This window comes from Cyrtonyx montezumae, unplaced genomic scaffold, assembly GCF_038088225.1.
Source record: "Cyrtonyx montezumae isolate F1298 unplaced genomic scaffold, pur_monq_1.0 scaffold_3, whole genome shotgun sequence".
Classification (NCBI taxonomy): Eukaryota; Metazoa; Chordata; class Aves; order Galliformes; family Odontophoridae; genus Cyrtonyx; species Cyrtonyx montezumae.
The window spans coordinates 137,052,971-137,072,807 of record NW_027072034.1 but is presented as its reverse complement, the minus strand read 5'-3'; the positions used below and the strand labels follow the sequence as shown (position 1 = coordinate 137,072,807).

Here is a 19,837-nt window from a genome sequence, read left to right as displayed (position 1 = left end):
TTCTGGGTGCTATGAAACCAACTATGTAACCCAGAGGTTTCCTGGTGGATTCTCACTACACTGTAAAACAAGCATGTTTTTATGGTATGCCTCATTTTTAGGTTTCTTTCACTCATCAGCATAGGAGAATAAGGAAGTTGTATATATTAGAATCAGCATTTCTGTGACCAGATGCCAACACATAATCTTAAGACAGACTTCGTTTTATCCTTATGAGGAGGAGCCAATGCAGTCTGCTGTTTATCTTCATTTTCTCCTTAATGTTTTTCACAAGTGGCTTGAAATATTGCATTTGTATCTGATGGATCACTAAGTGCATTAAACAACAACATACCTCATCAAATTTGTTCAGATTGTTGGAAAGAAGACTGACCAATTGTCCAGTGCTTATTTTATCCAGAACTTTGCTTGACAGTTTTAATGTCTGTAAAAGAAAACAAAATCATAGGAAAATGGACATGTAGCTAATCCTATAATACTGAATAAATAAAAATAACAGGTAGTTGTACAGTAGTATAATTAAGAACTCACTCATCAGCTTCATGATATTAAAAAAGTACCATTAATTTGTTATTTGTGTCACTTGAATTCAACTTACCAATTAAATAGCTTTACAAATATTGATTTATTGGCTTAGCCTTTGCTTTCTGTTGCATATTTTATGTATATAGACATATATGCAAATACAAGTTTTAATTAAGCACACATGCTGTGTGTTGCCGCACATCCTCAAAACTCTCCTACTGTGCCTATTTAAACAAATCTAAACAAATGTTTTTGAAAGATGTTTTCACAGTGAGCTTTATACTGGAGCAAATAACAGATTTGCTTGTATTGGCAGTTTTTGGTATTGGCAAAATCAATGTTTTGAAATCTTTGGATCTGTGAACATGGAATGTACTAGTATCTGTTGATGCTCCATGAAATAGAGATCTCACATAGTAACATTCAAACTCAGTCCATTCTATGTTGTATTTATTGTCTAAATCTTCATCTGTAATTCTCTTTTGAAATATTCTTTAGCCACCAGCAAACAATTTTTCTTTTACAATACACTAGCTACCCAGGAGCACTGTGGTATAACTAAGACATCTCACCACATATCCAGCCCATCTGAACTCACACAGGGGCTGGCTTGAGTCAAAGCAGCTGTAAATCTGTATTTAATTCTTTAGACATAAGAAATGGACAGCTGTCAGAAACCAACGTTAATCACATTTATCTTTTGTGTATTTTGTGTAACAAAACTCTCAACCTTTAAACAAACTGGCCTAACAATTACGTAGGGTATGGACTGAAGTTTGGGTTTAAGTGTAAATGAAACAATTACCTTCTTATAAATCAAGCTAAACAAAGCTATTCTTATTTGCATCCCTATATGATGAAGTCCAAATATAGAAGGGTGTAGGAGCAGTGTTCTCACAAGGAAGAGAAGGCACAACCCAATGCCCAGGTAGTAGGCTATGGATCTTTCAGAAGAGTTGTCTGGATCATAGGAAGCTATTATTCTTCCCAGCAGAAGGGGCTGCACAGATTTGGTGACCTCCTGAAGACAGAAACAAAGAAAAAAAATTGTTTAGTGGATTTATCCTTTTTTTTCAAATAGATACACTGTAATTTCAAAGCTTACCGACTGAGGCTCACATATAAGTGAGACTAGTTCTGATCACTGAGCAAACCACAGAAACATCCAGCAGTTTCACAAGAAGAGCAAACAGCTCACTGCTTTACATGCTGCAACTCCACCAAAATCTACTTTTTAAATTTTGTTGGTTGTTTTCTACAAAAAATGACAACTGAGATATTAGCTTCCAGTTCTACTTTTCTAGAGTATTGCATATTCACCACATAAAACAAATGAATTCAGCACTGCAAGTTTTAGCCACTAGAGAAAAGTTCTCGTGGTGTTTTACTGGACCTATAGGACACAGGAAGACTCGTAGGTCCTGAAATAAATACTAAAACAACTGAAATACAGCTAAAACACATGTTAAACCGGAATAACAGAAGTATACACAATTGGGACCATCCTGCTCAACAGTTCTTGACCCTTGTAACCAGGGCTGTAACAGAAGCAGGATGACAGGACATAAATGGTGTGAGAGGTAAGTTTGATAAAAATCCCAGGGAGAAACCAGGAACTCCTGTCCTGCCAGCCCCAACACTTTCCATCCCAGGGTGTGTAACATGGCAGAATATCAGAATAAGAGACAAAAAAGAAGGCATAATCACACTGCTGAACTATGAGGCATCCAACTGATCTGCCACCATACCCTGCTGTTAAATTTATCTACAGTCTCCTTTTCTGTTGTAATTAAACCTCACTATTGTTATCTCACATATGAATTACATTTTCATTTCTTCATGCCCTGGTTGTCCTTGTACTTTAGTCCCTCCAACCTCATCCTTTTTCACCTTTTCCTCTTCCTCCTCTTCCCCAAGATCTGCAAAAATTAACATTGTGCTGTAATCTAAAAATTTACTTCTTTTGAATGAGCTTCTGAAGGGTACGAAGTATGCATGTACTCCTTTGTTCCATTTCTACATTCAAGGTAAAGAATTTGTCTGTCTCCTCTTCTTTTTTCTGTGTATGATCACTCTCCTCAGAAAGCAAAACTTCAAAAATAACAAGAAATCATGAAATTATCTTTGCTATGGATGTGTTAAGTTCTGTCAAAAATTATTTTGCCATTGAGCTCAAAAACACAGGTCACCATATGCATACAGAGAAAAGTGAACTAGTGGAATTGAGCTATAATTAATATTTTACAGAGATAAATAGATCAGGAAGATCCCCCACACTAGAATAAACCCAAGTATTCATACAAAACGTACTGTAAACTCTTCTGAATATACCTGTTGGTGGAATTGATACGCAACACTCACTTTTTCCACAGAAGAGAAAATATTAAATATCTCAAATAGAATACCTGAGCTATGCTTCCAACATAAATGCTGTAAAACTGGAGGCTGCTTTGACAAAGACTTCAGTGTTATTAGTGGGCAGAGGAGGGGAGTGTTTATTAAAACACACATGACCCAAGGCAGCTGTGCTTAGACCAAATGCATTCAGAAGTGGCAAACCAAAACTCCACAAAAGTCACTAAATACAAAACAGTCACCTTTCAAGGACAATGCAGTGTTTTCATACTTTCAGAGATACCAAGATAAGCTTTTATATATATAAGCTTAAAATAGCAAGATTTTTTTTTTATTTACTCATTTTCAAGTGAAAATGTCATCCTCTGCTACTGTGTTTGTTGTGACTATATATACTACTAGCTTGCTGCGAAGAAAAGGTGATTTACAGAGTGTCTAAGGGCACAATAATGGCTGGCAACAAGCCAAATTGGTTGCTATCTGCTGTAGAAAAAAATATAAAATCCACTAATTTACAGTGGATTTTTACCAGTTTATTTTCTGAAGATATTATCTAGCCAACATACAAGTGAAAGCAGAACTAGATGCTATTCATTTCTCCTCTTGCAACATCAAAATTACCTCTACATATGAATGTGGATATAGAAACTGAATGACCTGCCTAAAAAAGGAATTGGAATTGTGCATCCAGTAAAAAATCCTGTTTTCAGGAGTTTTTTGATTCTCCTGTTCTTGGTCTTCCCATCATAGGCCACCCAGAATCTCATAAACATTCTGTTCACATAAATGTTAATTAAAAGATCAAATTTCTGAAGAGAAATGGAGTACGACACAGGATACTGTCTAGTTGAATCCCTGACTTAACATGGCACGGTTGCCCTTATACAATGATCAACTTTGCATTACATATATTTCCCATATGCTCAATCACTCTGAATTTGAAGACAATAATGCAAATCTCTGTGTTGGCCCATGCCCAAGACGTGCCTTGGGACTTCCATATCCCTCCTTGCCCTACTCACGTGACCTATATGTAAGAACTCCAGGAAATCCTCATTAGGATCTTTTGGGACATGATACTAAAATCATTCCTAAGTTAATGTTAGCAGCAACTTTACATGAATCGAAATACAAATTTCATGGGAATGACTGCAAGACAAAAATGCGAGTAGGATCTAACTCCTCACAGCAAAGTGCATAATTTCACAATTTGCTAGCAAACATCTTGTTAAAAAGAAAGATTTTTGTTTCACTGCCAGATCATCTTTCCTTTACATTACAAAACATGTCTGCTGATGGGGTGAAATGTGGAAGCTGCTTAAATCAGCAGGGGAGCAGATACATTAAGTGAACTAACTCAACATGCCTAACACAACACCGTGTTAGGGAGAAGCATAGTACTCTAGGGGGCCAGAGTGCAACTGTCCATCCTTCAATAACATCACTACCTAGGGTGCATGAGGGGAAAGAGACAGAAAAAATCTACTAGACCTAATGAGAGCAAAGATGTGATGCTGGCTGCAACCACAACTGCACAAACAGCAGGGATGTAAATTGAGTTAAAAACACTTCAAGAAAGGTGCTATGAAGGTATCTTGGGGATTAGATAAGAGAAGAGCTGAAAGGAAAGTGAAGTTCAAAAGAGCACACAACTTGGTTGCACTGATGCCAGTACGGCACAACATCCTGTCCCCATTAAAACCAATGGCAAAGCTCCCATTAATTTCCGTGAGCAGGGTCTGAAAAGAACATCAGCAGCTTTAGCAGAGAGTTTTTCCTCCTCAGGCTTTCAATAAAATGGTTTTATCAGCTTATAATTAAACAAATAATTTAAAATAAGATTTAGTCTTGCCATATTCATCGTGAAAGATTTTGATTCCTGCATGCTCAGCTTTATGTCTGCAATTTCTTAATGGAAAAAATAAAAATAAAAAAAACCCTCAAAATATGACTCGAGAATTCTGCAGTTCTTTTACTGTTCTGTATACAACTTGTCCAAAACTGTACTTGGTTAAAGAAATCCACATAGAGAAATCAGCTCTGCAGTCACATGCCCCCTCACACTTCATATTCTGGGAAAGGTCATTGTCCTCAAAACTGTTTAAACCTTCAGACACTGCTTAACTTTTAACAAGAATGTGTTACTACGATAGTTTCAGGTGACAGATTCTGCTCTGTATGGTAAGCTACTTTTGTAGAACTGCTGTTGTGTTACAATCCTGACAAGAATCGGGAGTCACTGGCTTGGTGTCTGTTACACACAAGGGGAAATAAAATAAAAATTTAACAGCTGTAATGAGACATTAGGAGCAAATAAGGCAGAACTGTATAAGCGTCCACAAAGAAAGTATCTTGTCACAGAGAACTGTCAGCAAACAATGTAGAATACTACAGAGACAAATGTTATGACTTGGTTCTGCTTACACCAAGAGGCTCTGCACTGATCTGCTATTCCTGAATAAAGACAGAAAGACAATTAATTGACTTATCAAATTGAGTCATAGCCACGTTGCCTTGCAGCAGCCCTGTACAACAGTTAACTGCCAGAAGGTGGCCTAGGATTTGACACAAAAGTCCTCCAGAGCAAGCAGAGTGGCCACCTTGTCTCTCTTTTCTTGTAAGGTCTCTGTTCATGGTGAAGGTAAGCATATCTCGTTGAACCAAATCTTTAGCTGCAGCATCTTCAGACTGAGGTGAGCATCAGTCAGAAGGGACATGAGGCTCTCCATCAATGACAAGAGACAGTAAATTGGAAAGTCTTAAACTAGGGAACAGTGGGCTTGGAGATAATTTCTTCCATATCTCAACTAAGCAACCATCTTGATTCCCCTACTTTTAATCAGAGATTGTGTACACGTAAGTGTGAGCGTATCTATTCAAAAGAAAGAAGTAAAAAGATAAAACACAAAACATTTTTATGCCTAGGATTTTTTTTAATCAGAATTGGTGATCAAAATCAAAATTGTGGTGATCAGAAATTTGGAATTGTACTGTAAAAGCTACCTCTAAGAGTCAATCAATGTGCTTGCAACAAATGAAGGCCTACATATATGTGTGTGTGTGTGTGTGTATTTTATATATATATATATAAATATATATACATTTATATCTGTGAAGTAGCATGACATAGCAAGGTAAATCCTATTTTTGTATAGACTAGAAAGGAAGTGACTGTTGCATTTTAATGAAAAAAAAATCCATTTTCTTCAGTCTTTATTCCCCTTTTTTTAGACTGTGTTACTTTTTAACTTAGTGATTCTATTATTGATACTCAGTAGTGAATAATGCAGTCATTTTTTGTCCTTAATTCTTAGGGGAAGATCTGATCTGAAGTACGATTTTAGCCAGTAACTGACTATCCAAACCAACTAAATGGTGATCTACACAGGAACACTTGTATCATTAGTAATACAACGTAATACTCAGGATTGACAGGATTTTCACCATAGGATCCTAAACAAATTTACTCTGTAATTTATTTGTCTTTCATGCAGCATAAACTTCATAAACAGGAGGAACACCAAAGAAGTTTACTGTAGGGGAACTGCTCCATCGTAAGACTAATAGCAGTCACAGAACAAATTTAAAACTTAATTTGAATAACTGTCTTGAACCAGAAGTACTGCCTGGTACATAACTATTTTTCAGCCATAAGAAGTTTTCTTTTAATGCTGAAAGGTCACATGTAGTTAAGTTTTTAGTTTTAGTTTTTAGAACATTCTTACGTATTTATTTTTCAAGTTTTTTTAATATATAAATTTATTAAAACTTGAAGTATCAGTGTGATTTCACTTAGCATACATCTGGAATGCCTGCTATAGAATAGTTTCTGATCTTTTTTCACCAATTCATGAGAAGTCCTATCTGGCTTGTAATTTCTCTTCTACTGACAAACCATAAGGAGTTTAATAGGAAGCATGACATTTTCCATACTACACTTTCCTTCTAATGGGAACAAAGACTTGCATTTCTGTAACTTAATTACTCTCTGAAAATAGTTAATTGGAATACCTCATAGAAAGGTAAAAGAGAGCTGTTTTCACAGGAAGCAGTATGAAGTTCACATAAATTTACGCGTTATTTCCCACAAATGACCCTTCCCCTCTTCTTTTGGCCAATTAACATTCCTCCTTGAAAATACAGCTAAACTACAACACATTCAACACTAATGGTGAAAGAATAACTTTCTTTTTGCATCAACCTGTCCAAAATAGAACTCTGGCCTAGAGGTCTACCTAAAATAGAAAATACTCAGTGCATGAGTACATCTGACCATTTGGTACAATCGGGGCTATTACATCTACAGTTTTTGATATGACAGCATTTTGAAGACAGAATCAGATATCTCACTTTTACTATTAAATCACAGATATTAGAAAATTTCCTGTGGATTTAACGCACATAGTGGTTAACAGTAGTTTTCAAATTTGCAGACTGGATATCCAACGTATCTTGTAAAATGCCACTAATAATTTATCTTCACACCAGTGGCACAGTGTGTCACTTTTCAAACAGGTAGAATTTCATAAATTAGGATAATCTTAATATAGAAAAATTGATAAACACAGCCAGTTCAGATTTTGACATCAAGCTTCTCTTCATATACTTTGTAGCACCAAACTCCAAGCATATTTTACATGTGTATTTATGCAGAATTTTTGTCATTAATAAAGACAACTTTGTCTTTATCAGTCCCTTTGGTAAGACTGACCAAATTCAAGTGAAATTTCACTGTCCTTTTTTTTGTTAACATGCATTCAATATTCTTTTGATAATTCATGAGAATTTTTTTTTAAGTTTTAAATGAGAAAATAATTAATTCATCAGTAATGATGAAAAAACCCACATTCTCTATCTTTACTTGGGAAAACATATGCTTGCACCTAGCAATAGGTACATTTTAAAGATAATAAAACATGATCAGAAAATAAGTTACTTAAGAAAGTCCCTGCCAATTTCTCTGTATTCATTATCTTTCTAAGTAGCCCACAGAGAAAAACCTGTAGTTACTCACAAGATTCTGTATTGATTTAGCAATCCTTATGACTTGCATCCATTTACAGAACACTAAAACTTCACTAGAAATAAGAATAAATCTTACCCCTAAATATAATAATATTCCATAAAACATAAATTTCCAGAAGAAGCATCGTCGAAGAGCATTAATAAGTTTGGGTTTTTCCTTTGAAGTTGCCAGCTCTCTGTCCCACTCTCTGAAAAGGAACCAAAAAAGAAGACCATTAAGTTGTGTGAGCAAATACATGGGTCTGTGGCTCTGACATACTTCAATTCACTCAAGTATATCCAAGGAGATTTAGCTTAGGTGACTAATGAAACAAAGCTTTTCAGAGACCCCAAAGACCTGATCTTCATTGACTTGATAGATCAATAAAAGTTCAAATGTAGTTCAGCCACATATTTGGCAGTTTTAAATACACAGCCATACATCACCCTGCAGGGAACTAATTCATGAAAAGGTCACGCTGTATGTTTTAAAGAAACCTGGTGTACTTAAGACCAACACACAAATAATAGCCAAATAAATGCTTTGGAGCTCTTCCAATCTGCAAAAAGAAAATACCAGCAAAGCATAAGAAATGTGAGTTTTCTACTGCAGTGTTAATTTTTTATTCAATACCTGATCACTAATCAGAAGAAGTGCTAGCATATATTTAATCAAAACTCAGTCCAAAGATTTAAGCACTCCAAAGAACTTAATCAGCTAATCACTTTTCAACAGAATATTAAATAACCAGAATATTTCATTTTTAATTTCTTCTCTGTATGAAAACACATTAAGTATACCAATGCTATAAATATTTTCCACCAATTTTGAATAAGTATGTCACCCTGCACTTAAATTTAGTTGGATTGTTGTAACCATGCAGATGGGAGCTGCCCCAGAATGCCAGCAAAAGCTGCACCAGAAGTTTCAGGGGGCAGACTTGATTGAAGCCCTTGTGCTTATATAAAATAGTTCTAGGTGCAGTACAGCCTTGGAATTACACCCCACTGAAAAAGAATATTGAAGTATGATTGTTGAAACAAAGGCATTCCAGGAACTTTTCATACCTTTCTAGTTTTTCAGAAAGATTGTCAGCAGAGTCCGCAGAAGGAATCTGATAAATATCCGACAGTTCCAGTCGTTGTCTGTAACCCTTTCTCAAGATTGGTTTTGTCCATCTAAGAAAAAAAACCAATAATAATGATGACTAGTTTCTGAGCTTAGGAGTGGAACTGCACTACTTTGTGTGACTATTTTGTCCAATACACCCAAATTATGCATATTTGCGCACATACACACATATGTACACACAAGGTGACATAATACAATGCAGCTTTGCATTATACTTACTAAACTACATTGACAAACACAACATTAAAAGAATAATTGCAAAATTGTTGCATTTAATTAGTTTTATCAGATAATGAGCAGGGCATTGAGTCCTTTGTTCTGTATTTGCTAATACCTACCACGTCCATTCTAATGTTCATTTAACAACGTTATTAAGATTATGAGACACAAGTCTATAATCCTCACAGTTCAGTAGAACACAAAGGTATTTCCCAAGTGAACAACTATATTACACCCACTGCAAAGGGAATATGTTTTAAGAAACTGGAAAATTATCTTTCCTTTCTGCAATCATACTATGGTTTCAGACAAATCATTCAGGCTTAGCTCTGACTGTGCATATCATGTGCAGAAATGGCTAATCCTTTTGAGAACAGCTCTCTCACTGACTGTCTTCATCAGAAACTCTGTATTTGAAAATATTTCAGTAATCATAAAATGAATATAAGTTATGTCACACTAAACCAGTACTAAAGCTAATGCAGGTAAGCAGCAATGCCTCCTAAACAATCTTTCTAATTCTCAACACAGTAGTTAAGTAATATCCTTGCTGAGCTCCTCAATAACTCTCTCAGACTCCAATAAGCAGTTCCAAACTTGTTTTGACAAAAGAGAAATACTTTACATTTTCCAATCTTGTAGGCTTTGGGAAAAAATTTTCCATTGCCTTGCTTTTCTCCACACATTTTATTTTGTTTATACTTTTGATTACCACCTACCTTGGCATTTTGCCACTGCTTGAAGTAACAAAATGTGACTGCAATTAGAAACAGAGTAGCTGTGCTATCATTTGAGGGTGGTGGCATATTTAGCAAATCTATTGTACTCCTAAGAATGTCTCTTGTTCTTCTTGGTTTTTAACTGGCTCTGCTTATCAGTGCAATCTAAATCACATGCCCCTAAGTCACCCTCTTCTCCAAAGTCAACAAGTCTGAATCAAACTTAGTGCAGTCCTTGTTCTCGTTCATCTACTCATCAGAGCATCTGCATCTACAGCAGACAAGTTCCTCTAACCAGCTAAATGAATGGCACTGGCCCTTCCCAGGGATATTCCACTCTGCAGTCAGGTTTCTACCACAGTCTTTGACAGGGCTCACTCATCAGTGTTCACCTCCCACCTGACCTGGTCTTACTGGGAATTCCCACTTGAACCAACCTGTGAGCCATGCCACATCCCTCAGATCTGGGAGGGACTGGCTGGATCTGGGTGGTACTGGGAGGATCTAGATGTTGTGTGGTATTTGGCTAATTGTTCTCAGAAGAACCATGTCAGACTGTATGTATTTAATGAAAAAGAACATACTGGTGTGAGAATACATTAATATCTTCCACAAACAAGTGTTTTTTCCAGATTCAAATAGCTTCCAGTTTGCCATTATGCTCTGGATTTCTTGCAAAGTTTTGAAACGTAAAATGTTTTATTTATTTGTTTATTTTAACCAGCAATGTCATCTGTAGTTACCCTTGTTTCTCCACATTAGCTAAAACAGCTGAATCTGAATTTGTCAATATACCTCTTCTATTTTAAGGCTTAATAGAAATGATTTGCCAGCACTAATTCCAAGCTTTTTCTTTTCATGTCTACAGAGAACACAACATTTCTTTTGAAAGGAAGAAAGCAAGAAAGCAAGAAGGAAGGAAGACAGATTGGCTTTATAGCATTATGTTAGCAAATGCCACCGGATTACTGGCTGGCATTTAATGAACTCTTTCACAGAGAAACCTGTAGTGCTGTCAGAGTTTTGCCACTAACTAGGAATGTTATTATGGGTACACACACATGAAGCCCAGCAGGGGACAAGTTTCAAGGGTGTACAGTAGGAAAGAAGAAAGAAAGGAAAACAAGTTCCACCTCCATATTAATTGTACGGTAGCAAAAAAATACCTTACATGTTTCATATATAGCTATCATATACACAGTGTCTGAACTTCCCTTTAGTTATATTTCTAACAACCATCTTCTTATCATGCCTCTTGGAATTATAGAATAGATTTCTTACAGCTATTTATTTCTCCACCAGTCTCACCTCACTCAAACAAACTGTACAGAAAGGACAGATGTCTTTGGCTTCCCAGAGAGTATTAACACACACTGTTGACTAGTCAATAGGATTTGACTCTCCCTTTAGGCTGCTTTGCATGTCACCAAAGACAGAAAGAGCCTCTGTGTTGCTAAGCCAACCGCCCAGATATTCCTCCCAGACACAGGAGCTCCCTGGGGACAGCAGACCCTCTCTAACCCTGCAGTACCAGTGTTGCAGGACAGACAGTCTACGCCACTGAGGCCTGCTCAGCAGAGCAGCTATCCACATGGGAACCATTTGTACAACACAGAGATGTATCTGCTGAGCAACACAGAGGTAGACATGGCTGCACTTCTTTCCCTCCAAGGTATTAGTATTACCTGTTGGTAACAAAGCTAGGAATAATGTCTGTAGCTCCTAAGGGAAAGTGCCTCTGCCTTTATCTTATCTCAACTTTAAAATTTTTTTGGGGAAAAAAAAAATCAAGCCATGATTTTGATGCTTTGGAATCCAAGTTGTACAACATGTTTTTAGAGCCATCCCACTGACAGTAAAAAAAGATCGAGGCACTACATAGACTCAGCCATTCTTAAAGGACTGAACTAGACCAGCCATAGTGAGAGCCTCACACTCCAGTCCTCTCCCAAAAGGTGCCCATTGCTGCAACAGCAGAACAAATTGCAAACTGTAGCTTATGTGATACCGGTGGTGGCACTTCTGCCATGCCTGAAATGTATTTGCACCACTAACCCTCTTCTGTGAACATCCTGCAGTCGTGCAGAGTGGCCCCTGCTCTGCATGGCCCCCACTGATGGGTGGCACAGCCTCATAGCCACCAGGCACCACAGCCTAACTCCCAGTTGCCTCCAGTGCAATGGGGCTGAGATTGGCTGCTTTTGTTTCAAATGATAGGTACCCTGCTGTTTTCACAGTATATATCACATTTTCAGCATTTTTTCCTTTAAAAAGAAACAAATGCAATGTTCTGAAGTTAGTATTCACACATAACTATTGCAAGGCCTCAAAAGAATGTAAAAGCAGATCTTACTCATTTCCACTTTTTTTTTCTTTTTTCTTTTTTTTTTTAATATTCAGGTTTCTAGCAGAAATGCAATACATTTCCTTACAGTCAGTAAGGTGGCTGAAGTATTTCAGCTTGCAGAACTACTATAATAACTATTTTTGAGTAAAAGAACTATCAAATACCATAGTAGTGATGATAGCTTCTAAATGGATTTGCAACATTTTCAGCATATAGGTACAGTAAGACAGGCTAGGAGATAATGTTTATTCATCTTCATTCTTTCTTTCTTATATGTGCCATAACAAAAATATGAGAAAAACATTGTTTTCCTGCTCTTTTAAAGACACTTAAAATGGTCAAAAAAAGAGTTTGTATCAGCAAAACTGTTGCAGAGATCTGCTATTCATGGCTAAGCTGAACTTGAAAAGTTCCCAGATGATCACTAATGTGACACCAACCACCTTCACTCAATTTAGTTCTATCTTAGCCATGCATCTGCAGATATATTTCATAACAAATTAATGCACAGCCGCATGTTACATGCTGTAGCTCTATTCAAATCTGTAATTTGTTTGAGCGACAGCAACGGGGATCTGATCAGATATGAATATCTTCACAAACTGAACAGATTTGTGGAAGTCTGAGCAAGAGAATGGGAGGAAATTATCTATTTAATATGGATACTAAGAATCAAAAAGTAAACGGCCACTACAACAGGAAGTAATTAATGCACATAGATAGCCTGCTGCTGCTGCTTGCTTTTTGTCATCTTCTCTGCATCCTGGTATTTGATGCTGCCAGTCTTCAGTCTGATTCTTGAAAGTTAACAAGAAAATGTCTCACATCTTTCAATTTCTAAAATCTTGGGCTCTGAGCAAAGCAACACTGATGGTATTTTGGTTTTCGTTTTGTTTTGTATTTGTTACCTCCAGAGAAATAAAAGCATCACAGATTTCAAAGTTTAATCTCAAAATGAGTTGAGCTGAAAGAAGTAAAAATGAAAGATTGAATCCAATACATATATTCTTTATTTCAAAAGTTGAAACTAGTTTGTAAAAGGGTAAGTACCAACATTAAACCACAGCATGAGAAAACACCTGAAACTAAGTACCTTTCCTGTCTGTCATTTGGGATTTTCTCCTAAGGCACAACCTCACTCCTCGAATCAAGGTGCCAGTTCTGCTGAGGTCACATGTTCCAGGACAAGTCAAAATCTTTGTACACTTTACTTTCTTCTCTACAGAACTAATAAGCAAACTTCTTTTTAGACCACTCTTCATCTGTGGTATCTGCTTAGACATTAAGATCTTCAGAGTAAGCTTCCTTATTAAATATTCTGCAATGCTTAGTACAGTAGACTTCAAACTTCCATTAAAACTTCTCGAAGCCTATATAATACAAGTAATAAAACTAATTTCCATGTCAATACCTAAGCTATCATAAAATCTTTCAAGTCTTTCAAATACTGGATCATCTTATTTTGAGTATTAATATTATTACTGGTTTTTTTTTCCTGCACAAGAAAAAGAAGTTTCATATATACTCCCAAAACTCAGATAAAACTTCCTAAAGGCAACTTCAGAGGTATAAATCACCCAAAAAACAGAGGGTTTGCACTTCTGCTGGTTGGGTTGAAGATGCAGCACCAGGTTGAAACAAGGACTGAATTCAAACTTAAGGTATTATGCAGCTGAAATTATTTCAGACTAGAAGAGTCAGCACTCTTTCTGTAATTCTTTTCATGGTCCATACTCAGACTTCCTAAAGAAGCCCCAAACTTGCTGGCATGGTGAACCTTCAGGACTGACCATCAAAAGTACTGAAAGCTCACCGTTTCACAAAGCTGTGAAGGGTGGGCTAATCAACGTGTCCCTAAGGACCATTTGTGGCTATAGACAAATGACCAGCCCTACAGAATGATAACAATGAGGGCTGCTCTGAAAGTAATGCTTCCCATTTTATTATGTTGTCCCACAGCATCAGAGGCAGATGCTGGTTGTATGGCAGTAGAGGCTGAGCCTTCCCACCCATATTCCATTACATGTTGTTGCTATGTGACAGATGGCAGTAGAGGGGCAGTCTGGCAGAATGGCATCTGACATGGAAGGGTGTATGAAGCAGAGGCGTACAACTGAATTCCTCCATGAGGAAATAAATGCACCCACTGACATTCATTGATACTTGCTAAATATATCTGGAGACCAAACAGTGAACGTGAGCACAGTGAGGAGGGTGGTGGGTTTCAGAAGTGGTAACAGAGACAGTGAGCCACCTCCTCTGGTGTAGGCATGGCATGAAGTTGTTCACCGATGGTGAATATGCATTCCTAACAATAGTAACTCTGCTGAAAAATAATGCTTTGTAGCCAGGAATTTGCTCTATTAAATGGTGCTATTATGCTCTTTGTGTCAGTTGTAGTTTCCATGGAAATAAACAGGAGGCATTACTTTTGGAGTGATCTCTGCAGGTGTAGCAGCTGCAAGCATGCTTGATATTATTTAGCAGATAGGATTTTAAATTACTTGGGATTACTAAAAGTCAGGTCCTCAGGATTGAGCAAAGAGGAATTGGCTTGGTTCACACATATGTATTAACTATATTATATATTTTATAAGTATCAACATTTCTTTTATTATTTTTATATTATTTGTTAATGTATAAAAACAGAAGGCAACAAAAACTTGAAACTAATGGATTGGACACGTGGTCTAGCCTTAGTTCTTTCTCTATGTGAAAGAATTCAAACTAATTCTCATGAGAATGCCTTCTTGAACCAGAAACTATTTTGGTAAAGGTACCACCAAATTCTACTCTCTAAAGCAAGTCATTGCAGAATAAAATAAAATAAATTAAGAATGAATCAAGTTGAAAGAAAGAAAAACCAAGACTATAGCTCATGAAATAAGAGCTCTCAAAACTTAAGTTCTGGATCCTATTACCCACACTGAAGGCTTTCAACTGACTTCAACTTCATAAGGAGTGTCCTTAGAAGAGAAATCAAGACTCACGTGCAAATAAGTTTTTTACTCACAAGAGTCCCAGTGCTTTAACTGAGCCAGGGAGAAAATTAAAACACCTTGAAAAGGAGGGACAGATACTGTTCTTACACTGGTAACTAGGCCTACCTCCTAGAAGACATAAGAGGAAAGGATATGAACAATGGAATTCCATTTCCTCTTAGCACACATACAGGGGACAAAGGAATTCAGCATATATTCCCATCATACCACTGTTCTTGGTTCTAGGAACCACAGGACTGCTAGCTATATGAAAAGGTGGCAGGTTGCTTTTTCTCCAGTTTGAAAAGAAAAATGCATCTAGAGTAGGGCTGATGGGCTGAGCTTGTGAGAAGAGAGCATCATGGCTTCATTTGAATTGCTTATCTAGTTTTACCAGTGAAACAAGGCACTGATCTACTCAGTCCTGCCAAAACAGTTGCCATATCTGGTACATAGCGAAGCAAAACAATATGCTTAGAGAGTTGGACAAGAGTGTAACAATTGCCTTATTGAACTTCTGAACTTGGGGAGAAAAAAAAAAAGAAAAAAGAAGTGTCCCAAAGTTCTAAAAATCCAGTGATAACTCTGTGTTTCCTATACCCAACTATAAATTAATTAAACCTGCATTCATTAAACCATAATGATTTTTCCCGACTTCAGTTTATCTACAATAAAAACCAGGTGGCAGCAAAGTACTCCACCTTCTTTGCTACAAAAGGTATGGCCTTGACCCTGCAAACCTCGTAACATACACAACCTGGTTACAAAGACAAGAAGGGAGTTTCACAGTGAATGTGAAGATAGGCATATCACCATCTGCATGCATCTCTAGAGAAGTTTGTTTCCCTTAAACAAGACAAAAAGTTGTCAGCGCACAGATAAATGTCTTCCCAGTGGTTTCAAATAAAAGAGATAAACTCCAAACTTATAGTATGGAAAATAAAACAAAAGAAACCCTAAAACCCTGAACAGTTCATATCTAATTTTTATGTGTCATACTAATGCAAGTTCTCAAGCCACTCGTGTTCACGCTTCATTCTGAACCATGAGAACTCAGTTTCTGAAGCAGAAACTGATCACATTTTAGGATAAAGGTTGACTTTAGTGCCTAAATACTTTCTATCAGCATCACCCTAAGCAATTCTCTTTTGTTGCCCTTTCAGCCTAACTAATCTTGAAAGTCCAACAAAGTGGCAACATTTCCTTATTTCTCCTTGTATACACATGATAGCTTCTGCCTTTTTAGCATAACAAATTAAGAAGAAAAAATAACAAACAACTACCAACAACCCTAAAATGTTTCCATTATCCTCTTAAGAGCAATTACCTTCATTCTAACTTCAGTGCATTCCAGCGTGTCCCTCTAGCCTGAACAGGAATGTGTTGGAGCAATAAAACCTTGTCAACACGTTTATAGACATCAGTATCAAGAAGTTGATAACACCTCATGAAATATTAAATAAATATTAAATAACATTATACTGATCCACATGATTTTCTGAATACTACTAATGTATTTTTGTGACCTCTAACACAACTGCACTATAACCAGCATGGTATTTCACAAGTAACTCCACAGGAACTGACCAGAACTTCACTAAAGCATTCATCAACAATATTGTACTTGGAAAAAAAAATGTCCTACTACTATTGGAAAAAAGCCATCTTTCTCCATACACACTGAAGAAAGAATTGACTACTTCTCCCAGGTACAAAGCCTGGGATCTGTCTCACACTTTCATGGAACTAAAGCACACACTAAAGTGTAGGCATACCTTGAAGTTCTTTACTGACTAGCATCAATCTCATAAACCAATGATGTGTGTACATTCAGTTATAATGCTGATAAAATATTCTGACATCCTAGAAAACCTTGTTCCAATCTGACATATTAATCACTGCATTGTTGATGTTTCCAGTTGAGTGGACTGGAAACAGTTGATATTGATATGTAGCAAATGCTCTGACTTTGTAAAGCTCATTGCAGAAAATATACTTCCAAGCACTATAAAATTCTTACACCTTGATGCATATTTTGCTGTGATAGTTTACCTTTTAATAGTCCTTAAGTATTGATAAGGATCTACCCCTGCTGAGACAGGAACTGTTAGAGTCCTTGAAGACTGAAGCATTTTAAAATAAGCTAACATGTTTCATAGTTAGAAATAACATATGTTTCTAAAAGACAATAATTTCTTTATTTTTAAGAGAAAGGCATTATTTTTGCCATTTTGTCTGTAATACATCTTCTTACCTTTTGGTTTTTGCTTTTGTGATTTTTTCAATCTTTTTTGTAATATTTATAAGAAACAAAGGCATTTGCAGTGCTCTTGTAAAAATGCAAATAAGCAGTCACTTTGTAATTAATAGACACATATCATTTGAAACTGCATGACCCTTTACAGAGTTACACATGCAATTTCAGCTGTTCTTACCCAGTGAACTGAATGTGTACTTTAACAGATTGATTTTTCTGTGATACACAGTTATTACAAAGTTTTGTAAATAAATTTATCTGGTGTAGTCAGTATTGATCACAATTATCTCTTTTACTTCATATATTAGTTATTATCACTTCATTTGCAGTGAGATAGTTGGTTCAATATCACATATCCTTCGTGATACATAAGATTTAAATGTCATTTAATTGAGTTGAAGGCTCAGATTTTAAAAGACTTTGGATCGGACCCCTGGATGGTTAATTATGCACTTCCTGAGCATGAGCTGCATCTGGTTTCAGCCACGGAAACATTAACTAAGGTCGGAATCAGGAATACATTTACTTTATCACATTGGAATCTTTCCTTGACACCTTCCCAGGTTCTAGGGGAGAACCCTAACAAAAGCTTTACTGAGAAATAAAATGTAACGCAAGTGGCTCCATGAGCACTGAAGTCATTATATGGCCTTCTCTTCCACAGATTCGTACCTTTACACTTGACAGGAGAACTAACTGAAGCTTATTCTGTGGATCAACGCATACAGGCTTATTTCCATCACCCACATTCTCTGGATCTAACAGCATTTGAAGGCAGGTACAGCTGCACTCACACTGCAGCATCCGTGCCAGACCCCCATTGGGGTCCTCACCTTTACATGGATGTTTTTAAAGCCTCAGAAACTGCTTATGTTTGGGGCCCCTCCCTGCAATCACACCTGGTTAAAGACGAACAACGGAACTCAAAGTGGCGGAGGCCATCAAAACAGCAATTCACGATGGGCACTTACTCAAGAAACCTTTTTAAACGAAAAAAAGAAGAAGAAAAGACCAGAAAAGCTGAAGAAAAAAGCTATCCCAAAAGGTTTAGAAAGTGAGCTAACGGTCCTAGCAGCCGATTTTGTCTTTTTATACCGCGTGTTCCCATTTCAGTCCCCGTGCTCGCGCTTTACACATTTTATCCCACCCCTCAGTGCTGTGTGAAAGACCCTCAAGGAACAAAAGGGGGAAGCAGCTCCTTAGGAAAAGGGCAAAACTGACGGCATGTGGGCTGCTGCCAGGCGGACTGTTTGCCCTTTCCAGCTGGCAGAGTTACTTCGAACACTGTCAGGTAGAGCGCGTTCAGGCTTCTATAGTGACTTATACAGAGCGTTGCGCACCGGTGTTGGCATTGGCTCCTTCTCTTTTTATTTGTTGTTGCGCGAAAGAAAAGGCGCCAGGGACTGAACTATGAAGAGGACGCTCTCAAGGCTCACAGGGATCTCCTTCGAGTAAGATCGCGTCTTGCGGTCGCACGCCGAGCAAAGGCTGAAGCCCGAGGAGCAGAACGGAGGAACGCTCGCTCCGGGAGCACTCCCCGCTGCCCCCCGCCCTCCCCGCGGTCTCGTCGTTTACGATGAAATAACAGATCACCTCGTTGAGTAATTTACCAAAGGTTGCTCCAATTATGTCATAAATTAATTTGTCCGGGGCAGGTGAGGGTTTATGACACCTGACAGATCGTGACCGCTCGGCGCTAAAACCCCGCAACAACAACACACGAGAAAAGAGACAAGATCCCATCGTTCGGACGCAGCTCCCACCGCTCTCCCCGCGGAGCCCTTCGGAGCCGAGAGGAGTCCTGAACGCCGGGCGGGAGGGAAGGGCAGGGAGCTCGAGGGAAAGGAGGAGAGAGCAAGGGAAGGGAGGCGAGCCCCGGGATGCCCCGCGCCGCACGTGTCCCACCGCGCCGGGGCTCCCACCTGAAGAAAAGTTTGGAGAAGATGTTCGCTTTCTCCAGGGGGGACCTCTGCATGGTGCACCGCGTTGCGCTGCGCCGCTAATCGCTCACGCCCGGCTCGGCTGCCTCACTCCCGCGGCTCTCCCACCTTATCCGCTCGGGCCGCTCTGATGTCATTGCCTGCCTCCTTCCCCTGCCCCTCTCCCCGCCTCTGTTTTGCCCAGGTTCAAAAGCGGGAGGGCTGCGGCGCCGGCCCGCGCTCTGCCTCCTCCTCCTCCTCCTCCGCCGCGCCCGGCACCCGCTGCCCGGGGCAGCGCGCTTCCTGCCCGGCCCTGACCCTGTGCCGCAGGAGCCCCTGGGGGAGACACCGCCTCTCCGACCGGAGCCTTCACCCCCGG

The 19,837-nt window shown here is 38.3% G+C and overlaps 1 protein-coding gene across 1 annotated transcript in view; it reads right to left on the bottom strand.

Annotated features, from left to right (window-relative positions):
• CFTR (CF transmembrane conductance regulator) overlaps positions 1 to 19,559 on the bottom strand; it is an 80,426-nt gene extending 60,867 nt beyond the window's left edge. The window contains exons 1-5 of the mRNA XM_065743487.1: positions 19,462 to 19,559; positions 8,953 to 9,063; positions 7,982 to 8,093; positions 1,331 to 1,546; positions 335 to 424 (exon numbers count right to left, since the gene is read on the bottom strand). Coding sequence (XP_065599559.1) covers positions 335 to 424; positions 1,331 to 1,546; positions 7,982 to 8,093; positions 8,953 to 9,063; positions 19,462 to 19,514 — 582 coding nt within the window. The 5' untranslated portion in view covers positions 19,515 to 19,559. The remainder of the gene's footprint in view (positions 1 to 334; positions 425 to 1,330; positions 1,547 to 7,981; positions 8,094 to 8,952; positions 9,064 to 19,461) is intronic.
• Between the last annotated feature and the right edge of the window lie 278 nt (positions 19,560 to 19,837).